Source organism: Hyperoodon ampullatus (genome assembly GCF_949752795.1).
Source record: "Hyperoodon ampullatus genome assembly, chromosome: 4".
Lineage (NCBI taxonomy): Eukaryota > Metazoa > Chordata > Mammalia > Artiodactyla > Ziphiidae > Hyperoodon > Hyperoodon ampullatus.
This window is the reverse complement of record NC_136917.1, coordinates 32,209,987-32,231,727: the sequence shown is the minus strand read 5'-3', so window position 1 is coordinate 32,231,727 and position 21,741 is coordinate 32,209,987. Positions and strand designations below refer to the sequence as shown.

The 21,741-nt window shown below is 53.0% G+C and overlaps 1 protein-coding gene across 1 annotated transcript; it reads right to left on the bottom strand.

Moving 5' to 3' along the window:
• Window positions 1–845: 845 nt before the first annotated feature.
• On the bottom strand, window positions 846–7,750 carry MRPL4 (mitochondrial ribosomal protein L4; the record flags this gene model as incomplete). The annotated part of the gene is made up of 9 exons (XM_079701843.1): window positions 846–1,117; window positions 2,405–2,481; window positions 2,577–2,686; window positions 2,778–2,884; window positions 3,690–3,807; window positions 4,943–4,994; window positions 7,305–7,455; window positions 7,542–7,608; window positions 7,694–7,750. The coding sequence occupies 9 exons, from the start codon at window positions 7,748–7,750 to the stop codon at window positions 972–974; spliced, it is 885 nt and encodes a 294-aa protein (XP_079557969.1). The 3' UTR covers window positions 846–971.
• Window positions 7,751–21,741: the final 13,991 nt, after the last annotated feature.

Below are 21,741 nucleotides of genomic sequence, written 5' to 3'. Positions count from 1 at the left end.
TGCGGAGCACGGGCTCTAGGCACGCAGGCTTCAGTAGTGGCACATGGGCTCAGTAGCCGTGGCGCATGGGCTTTGTTGCTCCGTGGCGTGTGGGATCTTCCCGGACCAGGGCTCAAACCTGTGTCCCCTGCATTGGCTGCCAGATTCCTAACCACTGAACCAGCAAGGAAGCCCCTGGCTGACTTTAAAGAAACTGACCACGTTACTTTATAGTCTGTATTGTGACAATTAGTAACAACTTGGGGCAAATAACACCAGCAGACTCAAGGATCAGGATACCGGTTTGGTGTTTTTAAAAAATGTTTATTCACTCATTTACTGACCACGTTGATACTGACTCTGTGCTTAGGGGAAATCACTGTGATGAAAGCTCAGGTTTCCACACTGTACCCACGTGGGGAATCAGGTCCACACTTGGACTGAAGGACCATAATAAATGGGACCACAAGCCCCGTCAGGGATGCAAGCGCTTGGTGAGAGTGCTTGGGATTGGGAGACACCACGAGTGGGTTCCTAGCGACGGCTGGTTCTCTGCGTGCTCCGAGGCTGAAAAGTTGATGGTGGGTCATTTCTATAAACAGTGCCTTGAGGCAGCCGGGTACCCAGCTGTGCCCCGCACCGGGGAGAGAGCCTAACTCGCCAAATGGAATTATTCACAAAATGGCAATGAGCTGTTGTTGTGTTTCTCCTCTTTGATTAGAAAGTAAAATTTATCTTACACAAAAGAGACTTGGGGCAGAAGCTGCCCCAAGCTCCTGTCAGCGGCCCCTTCCCGGTAGTGACGCCTGCTTGGCTGCTCTGCGAGTGGCCTCAGCTTCCCACCGGGATGAGGGGTTCTGGCCGCCCTTGCAGGGTGAGCGGGAGGCTCCCAAGCCCACCAGGGGCTCGGCCTAGCTCGGAGCAGGCGCACCGCATGGACAGCGAGCAAGGAGGAGGGTGGCCGATGGGCCCTGGGGGGTGCAGCGTGGGGTTCAGGGGAAGTCGCGGTAGGGCAGGCGGAAGGGGTAGAGGGGCGTGTAGCGCGAGTCGTGCCAGAGCAGCTTCTCCTCCAGCAAGGCGACGGTCGGCAGGGTCAGGACCAGGGTCTGGTGCTTGAGCATGCTGTGCACGTTCAGGCCTGGGGGGCGGGGTGGAGGCACAGTCAGGGCGGGTCCCCCCTGCCCCCCACAGAAACACAAGGGAAACACCAGGGTCTGGTGTAGGGTCCTGAGCCCCGTAGCCTGGGTTCAAACCCTGGCTCAGTCGCTCATCCCCAGCAAGACCCTGGGCAAGAGACTGCCCTTAGCTCATCAACTTCCAACCGAGAGCGTCCTGAGTACCCAACTCTGCCCTGCGCTTGGGCACGGTTCCCACCTCACACCCCGGTGGGGGAGGCTGACGATAAACAGAGCAGATAAACACGATGTACTGAGGGAGGCCCATGGGGCTGCAGTGAGTGATGAGGGGAAGGAAGGGGAGGGCGGGGCAGGGCAGGGCATGCAGGGTCTGTGGTCCTCCGGGGAAGACTTGGGCTTTTACCCCGAGTGACGAGGGAGCCCTGGAGGGTGGTGGGCAGAGGGACAGGACCTGACTCAGGTGCTCAGGCGCCCTCTGGTGGCCGTAATGGGAGCGGGGGTGGGGGGACGGGAGTGCAGGACAGACTGTGGGGAGGAGTCGGTCAGCAGGAGCCTGGGACCAGGGCAGAGGCCACTGTGCCCTAACTGTGCCGGTCCAGGCAGATGGTGGGAGCTGGCCCAGGGCGGTGAAAAGCGGTTGGATTGTGGATGTTTAGAGACAGCGCTGACAGGGTGAGCTAACAGGCTGGAGTGGAGGGGGACAGTGTGGTTTGGGGCCGGAGCTGCTGGGAGGAAGGTCTCGTGTGCCAGGATGACTAGCAGACCCCATGTGCCGCTGTCCAGGAGGCAGCCGGGCACACAAACAGGAGACCAGGAGAGAGCCCTGGGCATTAGTCACCACAGCCACTGGTGTGACGTACTCAGGACAGCCCTGATCCTGTGTCTCCGAGCAAGGAGCCGGGTGGGGACAGCCAGTGGGCCCTCAAACTCACTCCACGCCTGGCCCTGTGGCCCAAGCTTGGACAGGTGTGACCTCAGAGTGTTTTGTGTTTTTTGGCTGCACCGTGCTGCTTGTGGGATCTTAGTTCCCAGACCAGGGATCGAACCCGGGCCACGGCAGTGAAAGCGTGGAGTCCTAACTACTGGACCACCAGGGAATTCCCCTCAGAAGTTTTCTTTAAGAAACACATCATTCTCCCAATGCTCCGTCTGGGCAAACTGAGGGTTGAGTGGGGGAGGGTGGTCACTGCCCAAGGCCACTCTGTGACCAGGTTGCAGATACAGGATGTGAGCTGGCCCATGCTGCACTCTCCGGGGGTCTGAGAGACAGAGCGGGGCCCTTGGCTCACCAACAGCAGGGATTAGGTTGAAGGTCTTCAGCCCAGCGGCAGCTGCCACAATGTTCTGGGGCATGTCCTCGTGTTCTCTGAAACAGAGGCCAAGAGGTGAGCCCCTGCCGAGGACGGACCGCCCACCCTGCCCCCCTGCCCCAGCCGCCCCTGCTCTGCCCGGCACCCTCACAAGTCCACAAGGAGGACTGAGTCGCCCCAGCGGCGGTAGCGGGCCAGCTCCATCAGGTACTGGGGGTCTGCGGTCGGCAGCTCCAGGGAGTCCACGATGTGCAGGTCGTCCTGGTGGGAGGAAAGGACAGTCTGAGCCCACCCTGCACCCACAGCCCACACCCCAGGACTCCCGTGGCTCCCGGCAGGACTACTGCTGTACCTGGGCCAGCTTGACGGTCAGCGCCACCTTGAGGCCCTGCACCCGCACTTTCATGGGCAACATGTAGTAGTAGCTTGTGGGGCCCCGGGGGCCATGGGCAATGCCTCCTGCGGGGGCAGAGGTACGTAAATAGGTGAAGGCCCCAGCTGGGCTTGGAGGTCAGAAATCTGCCCCAGTGGCTGGCACAGGGGAGGTAGGAGGGAGGCTGCCCGCGGCCAGGCAGAATCCCAGCGAAGAGGGCAGGGCCTCAGGTAGGGATGGAGAGGGGAGGTTGCATCAGGCATCACCTGGGACAGGTAAATTCACCTCACTGGGGCTTGGTGTCTTCAGCTGTCAAACCTGGGGTGAGGACGGGTCTACCAGTGTGTCCTCCCTCTGCTGGGCGCTGGAAGTGCAGCAGGGAACATGCGGGAGAGGATCCCTGCCCCCACACCATTCATATTCAGCCAGAGACTTGATGCCAGAGGGAACCAGGGCCGTGCTAGGCAGCACAGGGGGTTGCAGGGGGTGGGGAGACTCAAAGAGGGTCAGGGAGGGCTTCCTGGAGGAGGCATGGCCCAAACACATCAGAAGGATGAGAGGGATTGGCCAGACAAATGGGAGATGACTCTGAGTCAGCTGTTTGGTCAGAGAGGGTGTGCAAGGGACAAGGGGGTGCGGTCTGCAGCCACCAGGGCCTGGAAGGCCAAGACGAGGGGCTCAGACTTCACGCAAAGGCTGCAGGAGCTGGGAGGTTTAGGAAGAGCCCTCTGGGTGCTGTGTGAAGTGTGGGCCAGGAGAGGTGAGATGGGAAGTGGAGCAAAAGGGGCTGTGGCCATGGCCTGATGAGAGGCCAAGGCCAGAACTGCGGGGAAATGGGGCGAAGTGGACGGACTCTCCAACCTCTGACCGCACGTGGGCAGACCTGCTTACCTCCTCGCCAGATTGGGGAGCGGATGCTGCCATGCCTGGCGCGCCCACTGCCTTTCTGTGGCCAGGGCTTCCGGCCACCGCCTCGCACCTCGGCCCTGGTCTTGGTCTTGGCATAGCTCTGTGGGCGCAGAGTGAGGAAAGAGTCAGGTTCACAAGGGAGGTGCCATTGCAGATGAAAGGTGCCAGGCCCAGGAACACAGCAGTGAGCTGGGCGGACCGGCCTGCCGCTGGGGAGCCGGACAGGAGACACAGAGACTGGGGCTCCATCGGGACAAGCACGGAGTGCTCTGGGAGGAAGGGAGGGAGGGATAAAGGAATCAAGAGTTCCCTCCTGCACTCCAGAACGTCAGCCTCAGAGAGGCAGGGGCTCTGCTGCCTGACACACAGTAGGTACTTAGTATTTTTTGAATGATTTCCATGTGGTTGTAACTAAAAGGAAGCTAGGGGAATTCCCTGGCGGTCCAGTGGTTAGGACTCTGAGCTTCCACTGCATGGCGCAGGGGTTCGATCCCTTGATCCCTGGTCAGCGAACTAAGATCCTGCAAGCCGCGTGGCCACAAATAAATAAATTAAATTAAATTAAAAAATAAAAGGAAGGTGGGGCATGGGGAAAGACGCGGGGGTTAGGGAGAATCACGGAGAGGTGCAGGGTAGGGGATCATGCAAGGCTTCCAATGCCAGGCTGATGACTTCATTTCCAAGGCCACGGCGAGCCAGGGAGGGGAGGACTCGCCAGACTTGAGGTGGGCAGATGGAAGGCGGGGACTCTGATTGATAACAGCGTCATCAATGCTCTTGGCTTAAGGTCCAAACACCTCCCGTTGCCCCTGCTGACCTCCATGGCCACACTGGGCCCCTTCTGATCCCTGCCACAGAGGATGTGCCTGTGTTGCTCCGACGCCCTCCACCCCAGCCCCACTGCCCGCTTCACCTGGTTAGCGCCTGTCACGCACCTGAGGTTAAACGCCCCTTTCTCTGAGACAACTTCCCTAATTATACATTCACAGGCATGACTACTTGATTCATGTTCTCCTCACCAACTAGACTGGCAGCTTCAAAAAGACAGGGACCTTGCCTGTCTTGTCCCCCAGCACAATGTGCAGGGCACAGTGGCAGTTCACAAAATGCCTGGCAAATGGCCCATCGGTGAATGGGTCAGGAGAGAGAAGATGGGGCCTGAGCCCCACAGTCCAGAGAAGACACAGCAGGGGCATCCTCTGCCCCCCTCCCCCCACCCCACTCTGGGCACTCACAATTCTCTTGAAGTTCTTCTGCCAGATGGCAACCTGGTGCAGGATATCCAGCCTGTGGAGGAAGGAGACACGACAGGCTCACTTCCACTTAAAACCCTCTCCGCCCGACTAGATGAAAACTCCAGGGCTTCCCTGGTGGCGCAGTGCTTGAGAGTCCGCCTGCCGATGCAGGGGACACGGGTTCGTGCCCCGGTCCGGGAAGATCCCACATGCTGCGGAGCGGCTGGGCCCGTGAGCCATGGCCGCTGAGCCTGCGCGTCCGGAGCCTGTGCTCCGCAACAGAAGAGGCCACAGCAGTGAGAGGCCCGCGTACCACAAAAACAAAACAAAACAAAAAAAACTCCGGCTCGTCCCCATCCACTTCCGGGGCCCTGTGTGACCTGCCCCGGTCCCTCTCTCAGCCCATCTTGCACCACCTCCAGCTCCACTCTGTGTCCGTTCTGTGGAGTCCAGCCTCCAAGCACCTGCACTTGCCGTTCCCTCTGCCTGAAATGCTCTTCCCATGGCTGGTTCCTTTTCTGCCTACCAGTCTTAGCCCAAATGGTATCTCCAAGAGGAATCCCCTTGCTACAGAGGGCTTTACCTTACTCCTTTCCTACCATTACCACTTCCTCACTGCCACTTCTTTACAGACTGGTTTGCCTCTCTACCCCTGTGCTGTTCCATACAGTAGACACTGGCCACATGTGTGGCTACTAAACCCCTGAAAGGTGGCCAGTGCCACATGCTGAAATGACAAGATTTTAGATTTATCAGGCTAAACGAAATATATTATTGAAATCAATCTCATTTGTTTCTCACTATTTGAAAGAAAACTTGGCTATTGGAAGAATTTCAATTACATGTGTGGCTCGCATTGGACAGCGCTGCCAGGCTGGTTTGCCAGGGGTTGGCAAACTATGGCTAGTAAGGCCAAATCTGGCCTGCTGCCTGTTCTTGTAAATGTGTTTTACTGGAACACAGCCACGCTCATTCACTTACACACTGCCTATGGCTGCTTTTGTACTACATCAACAAAGATGAGTAGTTGCCATGGAGACGTTACAGCCTGCAAAGCCCAAAACATTTACTCTCTGGCTCTTTACAGAAAAAGTTTGCTGATCCCGGCTTAGACTGGGAGCAACATCAGCAACCTCGGTGCTCATTCACTGCTGTATCCCTGACACCTAGAATGGAATCTGGCACATAGTAAGTGCTTCATAAGTATTTACAGAATAAACAAAATATGTCGTTTTTATCTTTTTTTGTCACCATCTAGCAGACTGGGACTCTGTAAAGACGGAGAGCAAACCATACAAATAAGTAATAGTAATAGATTAATAGCACTTATGTGCCAGACACATACACGTAAGAGACATCACACACCTTGGCAAGCGAAAACTTGGTCCTGGGAGTTGGCCCATATAGGGTTGAGATCTGGCTCTAAAGTTTATAAGCTGTGTGACCTTGGGCAAATTTCTTAACTTGTCTGTGCTCAGTTTCCTTACCTACGAAACAAGAATAATAGAATCCATTCCTAGGGTTGCTATGAGGATCTAGTTAACTAAACTGCAAGTAGGGTGACTTTCCTGGTGGTCCAGTGGCTAAGACTGTGATCCCAACGCAGGGGGCCCGGGTTTGATCCCTGGTCAGGGAACTAGACCTCACATGCCGCAACTAAAAAGGTTCTGCATGCCGCAACTAAGGATCCTGCATGCTGCAACGAAGATCCCCCACGCGGCAACGAAGATCCTGCGTGCAGCAACTAAGACCCGACGCGACTAAATAAATATATATTTTTTAAATGCAAATACGCCCCCCCCCCGAAAAAAAGGGAATTCCCTGGCAGTCCAGTGGTTAGGACTCTGTGCTTTCACTGCTGAGGGCTGAGGTTCAATCCCTGGTCGGGGAACTAAGATCCTGCAAGCCACGTGGCCAAAAATAAAATAAAATAAAATACAAATAGACTGTCCCAGGCACACAGTAAGGACTTAACCACAGTTAATGCTCATTTTTGCAAAAACCAATAACAGCAACAATAACCAACATTTCTACAGACCATATTATGGGCCAGAATTATCTCATTTAATCGTTTGAGGTTTGACAGAATAGAGACACTGAAGCTCAAGGAGGAAGGCAGGATTTGAATCCAGTCACTCGGGTTCCAGAGCTCTGCGTCCCTAACCCTCAAAGGATGTTACCTCTCGGCCCTCACCTTCACACAACTCTGCAGCAAGAAAAACCATCATTCTCTCTCTTTTTTTTTTCATCACTCTCTTCTAACAGGTGGAGAAACTGAGGCTCCAGTCCAGGTCATCCTGATTCCTAAATCCCCGCTCCTCGTCCCTCTGCCACCCAGTTCACCATTTCGGCTCCCACTTACCTGGGCGTCGCGGAGAAAACGTCTGGGTGCAGCTCGGTCAGACCCAAGCGCTCCTGCTCGTAACCCCGCAGGGACTCGACCCAGGCCTGCACGGGACGCCGGTGCGCGAGTACCGGGAGCTCGCACCTGCGCAGCACGGGCAGCCGGGAACCTGGAGTGATTGAGAGGTCAGGGGTCAGGAGCAAGGGTCAGAGTTTCCGGTTGCCACCCCTCCTGGGGCAACCCCAGCAACCTCACCCGCGCTCGCCACCGGTTCTGGTTTCTCCGCCGGCTGCACTGCCTCTTCTGCCAGCGCCTTCAGGCCCTGTAAACGGTGAGCAAGAGTGAGAGACGATCCCCGGACCCTCCAACCTTTGTCCTCCGACCCCGCCCTCAGTCCCCGGCCTCACCCGGCAGCCCTTGGGCCGAAGCCAGGCCCGCGCCCCAGCCCGGACTAGCTGCAGCATTGTCGCGCAGCTCCCCACGCTTAGAGAGGTCAAGGCTTCCTCTACTGGACTCTCTCGACGCCTCGCGATGACGTCACGCCCGCGATGACGTCACGCCCGCGACGCCGCCGGCCGGGCTTGTATTCGGCGTTAGAAAGCTGGGCGAGCAAGAGCAAAGACGGCGGGGCCCGCTAACGTCGTCCCCACCTCCGCCCCAAGACTAACCCCAGAAGCTAATTTTCACTGCTGACCTAAAGAACCCTCTGCAACACCTGGGAGCGCGACCCCACAGCAAGAAACCCCGCCCCCTCTTCGGTCCCGCCCCCAAAGAGCTGGTGCGGTAATCCAGCCAATGAAACCTCCCTCCTCAAAGGGCACGCTCCTTGTTCAGCCAATGAGCTCGTTCAGTCTGGAAAAGTGGCTGGGCGGTGCTAGGGCGGGCACCTAAGGGAATATGGCCAATAACAGTTACGCTTTTTTGTCAGCCACGTCCCCAGGGCCCGCCCGCTTTGGGCCTCCAAAACCCTAGCCGTTGGTTTCTCCAGGAACGTGGTTTTGTTTGCTTGTTTGTTTAAATGCAGGGCGTTATCTCTCACAGAAAGCCCTCAGGGTAGGGCCTGGCGGATCGTGCTTCTCCTCTTAAATTCCCCCAGGGCACGTCCCCCTCAAATGCGTCAGGTTAGGAGATGTGTCTCCCCCCATCTCCTAGACCAAGGTCCTGTCGCATCTCAGACTGCCAGGGCTCTCCGAGAGCAAACTGGGGAGTCCACAGGTCCTGCGTTGCCTCCCTCGTCCACTCTCACCAACAGAAATCCCAACGCTCATTTTTTAGGTTCTTTGCTGCGTTCCCCGTCAGGCCTCCAGGCGGCGCCACGAGCCCATAGCAGCCTGCCCTGGCGGGCCAGACCTGAGCACTGGATTGCCAGTGAGAAATGGACCGAGTTTAGCCGCGGAGAACGTGGCCTGGGAGCCAACCTCAGTGTCCTCATCTGGAAAATGGGGAGGTGTGAGATTCGATGAAATGATGGAGGCAAAGCATGCCATGTGTAGAACATACGTAGCTTTATTATTATTATTATTACTTTTATTTTGAAGGTGAGTTTTATCATCAAAGCAAGGCAAGAGCCAAGGTGGGGGACTTCCCTGGTGGTCCAGTTGTTAGGAATCCGCCTTCCAATGCAGGGGACGGGAGTTAGATCCCTGGTGGGGGGAACTAAGATCCCACATGCTGCGGTGCAAGTAAGCCCGGGCGCTGCAACTGGAAAGAAGACTGCATGCTGCAATGAAGAGCCTGCGTGCCACAACTAAGACCCAATGCAGCCAAATAAAAATAAATAATAAAAGGTCAAAAAGGAAAAAAAAAAAAAAAGCCAAGGCAGGGATGGGGGTGGACCGTGGAAGACTTGAAGGCTTTTGTTTTGTTTTTTTGCATCTGATATATAACATATGGATATTTTTGTGAAGTATTAATGAAAACTTATAATGTATTTCATTGTTCATTCTATCCTTGCAAGAACTGTGGATATGTGTTTCAAACTCCACACACTTTGCAATTTTAAAAAGTCTTTTAATTTTGTACAATTTTGTTTATTCATTTTATGTTTGCATAAGTAATTCACACACCTAGTAAAGAAAATTCCAAAAGCTACAAAAAGAAAGCTAGAGTGAAAAGTCTGTCTCCACCCTCTGTTCCCTGCCCTGCCCCACCCACCTCTTTCCCTTCCCAGAAGCCACCACCACAACCAGCTGTGTGTCTTCTCCCAGAACCAGTTTATTATTTTACAGACAGATTTACATGTCTGTCCTGTGCAAGAGAATTTAGATTTTATGTGGTGAAGGATGGAACAGCACTTAGCTGCTTAATGATTTATTGGGCACCTACTGTGTACTGCTGGGGTAAATCCAGCAGACACCCTTGAGATACTCACAGCCCAGTGCAGAAGGTTGAAAGATCAGAATGGGGGAGGGGAGGTCTACAGGGTCTGTGGGAGCACAGGGAAAGAACTGCTAACCTGTGGCGGTGGGGGTCTCAGAGGCAACTTTTCTGAAGCTGCAACTAGAGAGCTAAGGCTTGAGGGTCCATCAGGAGTTTGTCCAAAGGAAAAAATGTGATCCAGGCTGAGGAAACAGCAGTTGCAAAAGCCAGAAGTGGGGACTGGAGGAGGGGGTGACTGGACTTTCCTGATGGCCACAAGCTTTGTTCATTGACTCAGTCATTTATGTTGAACCCACCTCTGGGCCTTTAGTACTGTTGTTCCTTCTGCCTGGATCATACTTTTCCCAGAGCTACACATGGCTTGATCCCTCATCTCCAATTCTTTGCTCAAATGTCACCTCCTCCCGAGAAGCCTGTCCTGACCACCCTATTTCAAATTGCAATCCCCACCCTTGGCCCTTCTGACCGCCTTATCCCGCCCTATTTTTTTCCATCAGTACTTATCTTCTAACATCCTATGTAATTTCCTGGGTGTTTTTTTTTTAAGGATCTTTATCTTTTTAAAAATATTTATTTATTTATTTGGCTGCATCGGGTCTTAGTTGTGGTGTATGGGCTTCTCTAATTGCGGCACTCGGGCTTCTCTCTAGTTGTGGCACGTGGGCTCTAGAGCGTGGGGTCTCAGTAGTTGCGGCATGCGGGCTTAGTTGCCCCGCGGCATTTGGGCTCTTAGTTCCCCGACCAGGGATCCAAGGCAGGCATTGGAAGGCAGATTTTTTTTTTTTTTCCTTTTGAAAAATTTTATTAAAGAAAAAAATCAGCCAATGTGAGGTTGACTCAACTTTCACTCTAGGGAAAGTCACTAGGATAGCCTGCTTCAACTCGTTGGTTTTGTTCCTCATGCTATTTTGCCAAATTACTGCCATGGTCCCTTTATATTTCTTTTTTTTTTTTTTTTAGTTTCTGCTTTATAACAAAGTGAATCAGCTATACATATACATCTGTTCCCATATCCCTTCCCTCTTGCGTCTCCCTTCCTCCCACCCTCCCTATCCCACCCCTCCAGGCGGTCACAAAGCACCGAGCTGATCTCCCTGTGCTATGCGGCTGCTTCCCACTAGCTATCTACCTTACGTTTGGTAGTGTATATATGTCCATGCCTCTCTCTCGCTTTGTCACAGCTTACTGAAGGCAAATTCTTAACCACTGGACCACCAGGGAAGTCCCTCCTCGGTTTTTTTTTAATGCTTTTTGTCTGTCTCCCTTACTAGAGGAGAAATTCTGTCTCGCCCTCTTGGCAGAAATTTTGCTCTGTCTTGTTCCCTGCAGCCAGCACAGTGCCTGTAACACAGTGGGTGATCAATACATGTTTCTTGAGTGAATTCCTTTGTTCATCATCCTAATGCAGGGGTATTACCAGAAACAGAGCCCCCCTCTCTGTCTCTTGGGTCTCAAGATCTGTAACCCCCTGAGGTCACAGGCACATAAGGTACCCAGTGAATGATTATTTACCCAATGGCACTGGAGTCACATGGACAGGTTCAAATCCAGGGGCTGCTGCTAATTGGTTGGGTGTTCCCTGGGCAAGTGGTTAGCACTTTCAGAGTTTGGCCCTAGTGGGTAGGTGGGACACACACAAACTCTCCCCTACTGAGCTGTGTGGAGGATGAGTTCTCTTTCCTTCCATCCTCAATCTCCACAGTGTTTCCCTCCACCCCCACAAAGGGAGCCTGTAAATATCTGAGTCAGATCCATCCCTTCTCTGCTCAGAACCCTCCATGACTCCTACAGCAAAAGCCAAAGTCCTTAGAAAAAAAGCCGAAGTCCTCACTGCAGCCCACAATGCCCTGCAGGACCTGTCCTCACTTCCTCTCACTGTCCCCCTCTGTCTCTCTGTGGTTTCCGCCACACTGGTCTTCTCACCAGAACCTGTCAATCTCACACCAGCCTCAGGGCCTTTGCACTGGCTGTCCCTTCTATGTGGACCACTCTCCCCTAAATATCTGCATGGTTCACTCCCTCATCTCCTTCAGGTCCTTACTCAAATGTCACCTTCTCAGGTGACACTGGGTCTAAAAATCACAGTCCCTTCCTACCCCACATATCTAATCTGCATTCCCAGTATCATTGTTTCCAGAACTTACACCACATTCTAACAGATGACATCATGTTCTTATTTATCCTGCTTCTTGTCTTTCTCCTCCACTAGAACATCAACGCCTGGAGGACAGAGATCTTTGTTTCTTTCACTGCTGGGCCCCCATGCTAAGAAGGAGAAGGGTGCCAGGCACCCAGAAGGTTCTCAATACATAGTAATCAAACAAATGGAATGTAGAGAAAGCAGTTTGCACACGGTTCCCCCACTGGCATTATTGATTGTGAGCCTTAATGAAAGGGAGGTAATGACCTCGAGACCTTCACACTGCGAGGCTCAAAGTTTGACCGTTTTGGCCCAAGCCTGGGTGGAGTCAAAGGTCGAGGTGCCCAGCCCATTCCTGTGGATCAAAGGCTCAGTTGTAGGTGACCTCTGTCCCCAGTGGGCCAGCATCAGCCTTGCAGCCCGGCGAGGGTCTTTGCTGGCCACGGGCATGATAGCAATTTAGGGAGCATATATTGGAAGCTGGAGGGCCCCCCAACATCTGGCCATTCCTAGCCCCCCATCACTATGCCAGGGTTTTCAAAGGCCAGAGTCAAGGCTGGAATACTGGGGGGCAACCTTCAGATAGAAGATGCAGGGTATGAGTGCAGGATAGATAGGGGAGCGGTCTGACCTCTTTGGGGGAGCTGTTTAAAGTACATCCCCATCAACTGCCAAAACATCTGCTGTGTTTGTCTGCAGCTCAGTTTGTGGGTAACTGCCAAGCGTGTGAGGAGGAGGAGGAGTCCCCATTGAGGCATTCTCCCCCAACCCCTAGGGATGGGCCTGATTTGCATAGATGTTTCCATTCCCTTCAGTTCAGCGTCAAAGCGGGTGCATGGAGCAGAAAAAAAGGCGCAGAAACAGCCCCCTGGGTTTTGGCAGAGAGTCAGACCCCCTCAGGGCTTGAACCCCTGGGTAGGTCACATGAGCTCTCTGGGCCTCAGTCTCCCCCTCTGTAAAATGGGGGTATAATCACCCCTTCCTCATATGTTTTGTGTCAGCCTTGCACCTGTGTACCCTCAGGTCACCCATTCCCTGCTCTGTCCCTGCCCCATGGCTAAGGGCTGACCCCTGCACAGGATAGCCCCCTTGTTCTCTGCCTTCTGTGCCCAGATTTAGCCAATGGCAGGCACTGAGGGTAGATTGGAGGGCGAGAAGATGGGAGAAGCCAGGGTAGTTCTCCTCATCTGCTTCTGACAGCATCTCCCACTGGACATGGCCTCCCTATTTGTTAATTTGCAAGTTGTCTCACCTGCCCCCCCCTTCCTTTGGTTTCTCATCTAGGTCACCAACCCCTGTATTAAAACCCCTCTGTTTGAGATATGTCTATTTTCCTAAGTGGACTTTTACTGATGGAAGGCAGTTGTGAGGGGTTTTTGTTTAAGATACAATTAAAAATAAATAAAGTCTTCCCTTTTCAGTGTACAGTTCCACAAGTTTCCGCAAACATATACAGTCATATAAACACCACCACAATCAAGATATAGAATTGTTCCATCACCGAAAAATTCCCCCACGCCTTTTTGTAGTCAACCCCTCCCTCCACCCTCAGGCCCTACGAATCACTGGTTGCTCACTGTCCCTATAGTTTGCCTTTTCTAGAATGGCATAGAAATTGAATCATATAGTATATAGCTTTTTGTGTCTGCCTTCTTTCCCTCATCATAATGCATGTGAGATTCATCCATGTTGTTCTATATCGCTTGTTCTTTCAGAACTCGAGGTTTCAAATATGCCTGAGTGGTCTTCCATGTGAAGATAAACTGCAGTGTGTCTATTCAACCTTTAGTTAAAGGAGCTGTTGTGAGGGCTTCCCTGGTGGTGCAGTGGTTGTGTCTGCCTGCCGATGGAGGGGACACGGGTTCGTGCCCCAGTCCGGGAAGATCCCACATGCCGCAGAACGGCTGGGCCCGTGAGCCATGGCCGCTGAGCCTGCTCATCCGGAGCCTGTGCTCCGCAATGGGAGAAGCTACAACAGTGAGAGGCCCGCGTACCGCAAAAAAAAAAAAAAAAAAAAAAGGATCTGTTGTGAGCTTTTGATGGGCTGATATTTGCAAAGAGCTTAGGACAGTAACTGGCACATGATATATGTGTCAGCTGTTATTATTATGCTGGAGGGGGGCTGAAGTGGGCCTTTGGGGTTCCTCTCTCCCCTAACTATGTATGTCTCCCTCATCTGGAAGAGACAGCCCACCCTTCCCAGGCTCAAGGGGCTAAAACTGCATCTGGTGCAGACGTGGCAGGGACTGGCCTCCACTGGCAGCCTCCCCACCCCATTCCTGAAGCTGAAAGTGGGCCTCAAGCCCATGGATGGATGAAACAAGGCCGCTGCAGCTCCGCTGCCTGCCAAGATCAGCATCTGGAAAGCTTCTCTGAAGCTGGGCCCCTCCCCCGAGCCCTGGGGTGTTGTTGAGAAAGTTGGGACCTGTCTCAGACACTTCTCCTCGTGCAGTTCCTCCTGCCAAAACCCGAGAGCTGGGGGTGGGGGGAGAGTGGAGGCCCACAGTGGATGGAGGACAGTCCCAGACCTCATCAACTGGGGGGAGTTCACAAAGTTTGGGGGGGGTGTGGGATCAGAGGTCAGAGGGTTTCCTTCACCTCTGGACTACAGAGAAGAACATTCTACATCTCACCAATGACCGACGTGGTCCTCAGTGATAACCACTTCCCTTCTATTCCAAATCAATGGGGGAGGAATGGGGACGGGCGTCACTACAGCCGGACTGGGTCTGGGACTTGGGATGAAAAAGGGGGCAGAGAGCTCTAGTTCAAATCCTACCACGACTGTGTGCCTCACTTTCCTCATCTTTATTTTTTTATTTTTATTTTTGGGGTACGCGGGCCTCTCACTGTTGTGGCCTCTCCCGCTGCGGAGCACAGGCTCCGGACGCACAGGCTCAGCGGCCATGGCTCACGGGCCCAGCCACTCCGCGGCATGTGGGATCTTCCTGGACTGGGGCACGAAGCCGTGTCCCCTGCATCGGCAGGCGGACCCTCAAGCACTGCGCCACCAGGGAAGCCTCATTTTCCTCATCTTTAAAATGGGGTGAGGAAAAGGCAAAACTATGGGGACAGAAAAAGATCAATGACTGCCAATGATTAAGGACGGGTGTGGGGGGGTAATGAATAGGCAGAGCACAGAGGCTTTCTGGGCCAGCGAAACTACTCTGTATGATACTATTGATGTAATGGTGGATATGTGTCATTATACATTTTTCCAAACCCACAGACTGTACAACACCAAGAGTGAACCCTCATGTAAACCATGGACTTGGGGTGATAATGTGTCCGTGTAGGTTCATCAATAGTAAAAAAAATGTGGGCTTCCCTGGTGGCGCAGTGGTTAAGAATCTGCCTGCCAATGAAGGGGACACGGGTTCGAGCCCTGGTCCGGGAAGATCCCACATGCCACGGAGCAACTAAGCCCGTGCGCCACAACCACTGAAGCCTGCGTGCCTAGAGCCCGTGCTCCGCAACAAGAGAAGCCACGAAAATGAGAAGGCCGCGCACTGCAACGAAGACTGGCCCCTGCTCACTGCAACTAGAGAAAACCCGTGTGCAGCAACGAAGACCCAATGCAGCCAATAAATAAATAAATTAATCAATTAATTAAAAAAAAAAAAGGTAACAAATGTGCCACTCTGGTAGGGGCTGTTGATGGTGGGGAGGCTATGTGTGTGGGGGGCAAGGGACATATGTGACATCTCTGTACTTTCTGCTCAATTTTGTTTTGGGGTTTTTTTGCTTTTCTCTTCTTTTTCGTTTTCTTTTTTTGGCCATGCCGCGCGGCATGCAGGATCTTAGTTCCCCGACCAGGGATTGAACCTGTGCCCCTGCAGTGGAAGCATGGGATCCTAACCACTGGACCACCAGGGAATTAGCTCTGCTCAGTTTTGCTGTGATCTTGAAACTGTTCTAAAAAATAATGTCTATTTAAAAAAATGGGATGATGATGATAATCATAATACCCACCTCCTAGGGTTGGAGGATTCATAGGACAGCACAGTCTGTCCGTGTGAGTGTTAGCCATTATTGTCAGCGGCCCTGTAATTAGTGGAGGCTGCTCCAAGCCTCTTCCTTTTCTTCTTTTTCCCCTGCTTGGGAGCTCCCCAAGGAAAGGGCCCCATTTCCTTCCTCTTCTGCTGTTCTCTCACTCAGGGATCCCCCCCTAGGGAGGGTTCACCTTTCCCCTTGACCCCCTGGACCATCAGGGCATCTATGCCAGTGTTTCCCAATTCTCTAGCCCATTCCCTCAGCTGACCTAGTGGAGATCTCATGTTACCCCAGAAGTGGGAGGTGAGGGGGGAGGCAGAAGTGGCTTGCTGGTGTATCTGTGTATCCCTGGGGACATCACCTTTGTCTAGGAGCCATGGTCCCCCTAACAGACGGCCGGATATGTCTGCAGCCTTGATAGTACCCCCCCACCCACAGGTCCCTGAGGGGATAGCAAACTGCTGAGCCAGCCAAGGCAAGCTGGGGGGGGCCACTTCCTCCCCAGCTCTCAGATCCTCACAGAGGGCTTAGATTTCCGCTCTGATAGCTCTCCGGCGAGGAGAGGACCCAGTTTTTTTAGTACTTTATCCTCTGTGGGTTGAACACCTGGTTTCTAGAGGTTGTACAGCCGCACTTCATTTGGGCAGAGGATTCGGTAAGCTTGTGCTGAGGTCTGAGTGGAACCCAAGATCTGGCCCGGAGCTGAGTGGACACTGAAATCTGGCTCAGGAAAAGGAGTGAATTCACTCTCTGGCTTTTCTTACCTTCCCATCAAAGCCCTGCTACCGTGTGTTAGAATGGTCTGGTTTCTTCGGTCTCCTCCATTGGACTGTCAGTTTTGGATGGCAGAAACCAGCGAGGTATCACCAGAGCTGGCACAGAGCATTCTATGTTGCATTATATAAATATATATGCTGTATACCTGTATGTAACATTAATATATTGATTCTTAATATTCATTTCCTTATTCATAACTTAAATATGTTTATTCTTTTTTTTTGCAGTACGCGGGCCTCTCACTGTTGTGGCCTCTCCCGTGGCGGAGCACAGGTTCCGGACACGCAGGCTCAGTGGCCATGGCTCACGGGCCCAGCCGCTCCGCGGCATGTGGGATCTTCCCGGACCGGGGCACGAACCCGTGTCCACTGCATCGGCAGGCGGGCTCTCAACCACTGCGCCACCAGGGAAGCCCAATATGTTTCTTCTTAATATAAATTTATTTCATAGCGACACGTTGAATAATAGCATAGATGTTTATTAACAATGTTATTGTTTATTTATATTATTGATACTATTTGTTATTATTACAGGAACAATTTTACATTAGAAGTCTGGTGATTTGTTACCTTCGATTTGATTTTTCATGTCTTTGTAAATTTTTTGAATTGGTAATATGAGCTACAAATTCCAGACAGTCCCCCCCCACCCCCAGGGTACACCACGAAAAGCCTGATCCCCTCTCACCTGTTCCCCTGCCCCCCCGTCCCCCTCCCTGGGGGTAACCGCTGTGACGATGTCTTGTGCCCTTCTCCTGGAGATGGCCTGTATGTCCACAGGCAAATGTGTGTGTATTTATACAGCCCTTATAAATATACCCAGAAATGCAGGCAGGCAAGCAAGCAACTGGTTTACATTGTGCTTTTTTCATCTTAACGTGTTGAATACTGTTTCATATCAAGACTACTCCAATTTTACTTGTAATAGGCATAAACGGATCAACTTTAATTTCCTTTTTCAAAGTTTTGCTTTTCAACACTGCTTATGGAGTATAATATGCATACAGAAGGGTGTGCTGAACTTTTCCCTTTTTTTAAATTGGTTGCATTGTCTGAGATTTAAGCATCCACAATTTTTTTAAATTTTCAGCTTTTCTGAGGTATCCCTGACATGTAAAATTGTAAGATATTTCAAGTGTACATCCAGGTGATTGGATATATGTATACATTGTGAAAGGATTCCCCCCATCTAGTTAATGTACACATCCTTCACCTCACATATTTACCTTTTTATTGTGGATGTGAGAGCATTTAAGTTCTAGTCTCTCAGAAGTTCCAATTGTTTGATACAGTATTACCAACTGTAGTCACCATGCTGTAAATTAGATCCCCAGACCTCATTATAACTGAAAGTTTGCACCCTTTTACTAATCTCTCCCTATTTCCCACCCCCCCCACAGCCCCAGCAACCACTTTTCCTACTCTCTGTTTCTGTAAGTTTGACTTTTTCTTTTTTAATTCCACATAAAAGTGATACCATGTGGTATTTGTTTTTCTCTGTCTGGCTCTTTTCACTTAGCATAAGGCCTTCAAGTTTCATCCATGTTGTTGAAAATGACAGGACTTCCTTTCTCATGGCTGAATAATATTTCATTGTGTGTGTGTATATGTATATATATATATATATATCACATCTTGATCCATTCATCTGTTTACAGACACTTAGGTTCCATACCTTGGCTATTGTGAATAATGCTGCAATGAACATGGCAGTGCAGATACACTTTTTTGTCATTTTGCTTTTCAACACTCTTTACTGAAGTATCATATACATATAGGGAATTCCCTGGTGGTCCAGTGGTTAGGACTCCACGCTGAGGGCCTGGGTTCAATCCCTGGTTGGGGAACTAAGATCCCACAAGCCACGTGGTGCCACACACACACACACAAAAATAGATAGATAGAGAGAAGATAGATAATACCCTCTCCCTCCTTTTTCTTGCACTGTCTAGGTATCAAGCAGTCTAACTTTCAATTTAATTTATTGTTGGAATAGGGCACATGTTACAAAAGTCAAAAGGTACAAAAGGATTCACAGAGTGAAAGTTACCTCCCTCCTGTCCCCTGTCCCCTATCTTTCAGTTCCTCGCCCAGGAAATTTATCAGTTTCTTCTTCTTGCAATATCCTGGATATTCTGAGCATATACAGTAGAACATCAACTCCATTGGAACAGGGAGTTTTATCTGTTTTGTTTCCTGATCTATCTCCAGCCTTTCAGTATGGTATCTGGCACATAGCAGGTGCTTACTGTATGTGGTAAGTAAACATATAAGCAGATTATGTATTCATCTTCACAAATAGTACCCTCCTGAACATAAGTTCTATGAAGGCAAGGGCTTTTTTTCCTGCTCTGTTCACCGCTGTGCCCAGCATGTACACCAAAAACATTTGTTGAAGGAGTGAGGGGCATATTGTCTAGTCACTGATTTCACACACACGCATCAGTAAATGAAGGTGTGCTTCATCTCTGCAGCCAGGCACCCAGATATGCCCAGGAAAAGCTGAATGAGGAAAAGAGGGAAACTAAAGAACTGGATAGGACTTCCCTGGCGGTCCAGTGATTAAGACTCCACGCTTCCATTTCAGGGGGCACGGTTTCCATCCCAGTCGGGGAACTAAGATCCCTCGTGCCACGGCAAAAAAAAAAAAAAAGGAGTGGATAGAAGATTGGGCCTCAAAACTTGAAAGGCAGGACTCAACCTGCCTAGCAATCGATTGACAGAGGCAGTGGAAGCTTCCGGGTGCTCCCAGTCTTCTAGGGCAGAGGGGCCAGCGCCTGAATTCTGGGGCCTTATCAAGGCAAAAACCAATCCATTCTTTGAGGCAGGGCCTGGCACATAGTAGGAACTTTCTTATTTGTTGGATGAACACACAGTGGGCACTTAATGCCTATTTGTTGTGTTGACACTTAGTAGGTGCTTCGTGGCTCCTCGCTGAGTAAATAAAGGGGATTCCACGCGCTTCTCCAGTTCCAGGCTCCCAGGGATGGGCCAAGAGTACATCTGCAATCCAAGACAGTCGTTTCAGGTTGAGGTCACCTGGCCAGGAGCGACTGGACAGCACGGGGCTGCGTGACGTCATGCGCCGACCGCTTCTCACGGGTGGGGGCTGGGAGGGGCAGGGCTGGAGGTGGGGGTGCGGACAAAGGGACCCCGCGCGCCTCCTCCCCGCCCGCCCTCGCGCGCGCCCCGCTGGGCAGGCCACATCTGGAATTCATTGCTGCTGCCGCCGGAAAGGAGGCGGAGATAGGGCGGGGCAAGTGGGGGCCGAGGCGGCGCCTCTCCCGGTCCCCCTCCGTCCCCGGTCCCCAGCCCCGGGACGCAGAGGAGCCCGGCGGGCAGTCCCAGCCCTAGCCGCGGCCGTCCCGGGGACGCAGACGCCAAAGCCCCTCCGGCCAGGGCAAGGACCCGCGTCGGCCTAGCCAGGTGAGCGTGCGTGGCGAGGGGGAAGCAGAAAGGGCGGGCCCTGGTCCCCGGAGGTCGCGGGATCGGAGCTAGGGGCGCCGGCCAGGGGTCGGGGGCGTCGCGGGCGCGCACGCGCCGCCCGTGCTCCTGCTGCACCGAGGGAGTGGTCATCGTGCGCCCTCTCCACGACCCCAGGAGGCCCCACTGCCTCAGCCGCGAACCCCCAGACTGAGCTCCCCGCCTTCTCCAGCGGCAGGAAGTTGGCCCCGAGGAGAAGGCGGAATCCGAGCGCTTTCGGCCGGAGACTGGGAGGCTGGATGGTGTGCCCCCGGACCGGGGGTTTGGGGAGTGTGTATGGGGGAGGGGAGGACTCCCCTCTTTGCTGACTCCGGCTGGGTGAAGGCGAAAGGTGCCGCGCGCCGCAGTACCTCCAGGCCAAGGGGCGGAGCCCCAGAGGAAGGCAGTTGCCCACCTCCTCCACATCTGGTCCTCTGCCTCAGTTTCCCCGAGTGGTTGGTCTCTTCCAGTCCCCCCGCGGGGTCGTGGCTTTGTTCTGGAAGGAAAGTGAACCTGACTGCGTGGCTCCGGCGTCTCTTCTTTCCCTTGGGACCCGGGGATGGGGCGTGGGTGACGGCACCCGTGGCGCGGACCCCGCATGGTTCCGGGCCCAGCCAAGCGTGGGAAGCTCGCCCACTCCTCTGGCACGAGTTGACTCACCCGGGGATTTCCATCCCCTCTCCCGACTGTGCCCTAATCGGACGCTCCGGGCGCCACGCGCTGAGCCCACGGTCCCCCTCGTGGTGCGACACGCGTGCGGCATTCACGGTGCAGTTGCTGCTGGGATGTCTCCCCACCTCTCCCCAGTCCTCTGGGAATATCGAGGCTGGGACCCTGGCTGGACGCAGAGGAGCCCCCCACCCCCACTTGGAGATGTGTGGGTCACCCGCGTGTGGCTGTCGCGGGAGAGAGGAGGCGCGGCCCCAGAGGCAGCGAGTGTGGATACCGTGCATTCCACCGCCAGATAAGGAGGCCGAGACTGCAGCCCGAGGGCGGGGGCGGGTCGTGGTGCCGTCTCCAAGGAGACGCCCAGCTGGGCTTCGCCTGGTGGGGGTGGCCTCCCAGCGGACCAGGGGCGTCTCCAACCTCCCTTGCTGTTGTTTGGGCCTGGGCTGAGTTTAGGAGCCTCCGCCCTCGGGGGCCCACTGGGGCCTCGTTCGTTTGGTCATCCATCCACCCATCCATCCGTCCATCCATCCATCCATCCATCCTACACGTTTTCTGAGCGCTTTCTGTATGCCAGGCATCATTCCAGGGAGTGAAAACAGACTTAGTTGCTGTCCTCTGACACACATTCTACCCTGGAAACAGACAGAAAACAAGAAATACAATCATTATTGCTGAAATTGGCAAGTGCTGTGAATATAATAAAAAGATGCTGTGGTAGAAAGGGCCTAGGGAAGGTGGCTAGGATGCCTGGTGGTTAGAGGAGGCCACCAAACAGAAACCTGAAAGATGGGGAGACAGTCATTCAGGGCTTTGTGGGAAGGCCATGCCAGGTGGAGAAACAGCAGAGGCCAAAGCTCTGAGGTAAGAACGGGGCTGACACGTCGGAGGCCAGTGTGGTTGGAGTGGACTGACCCAGGGGGAGAGTGGGAGGAGGGGAGGTGGGCTAGGGGCCAGGCCATTTTAGGTAGTGGGGAGCCATGGAAGAATCTGGAGCTGAGGAGTGACATATTGGAGCTATAAATTTAAAAGCTCCCCC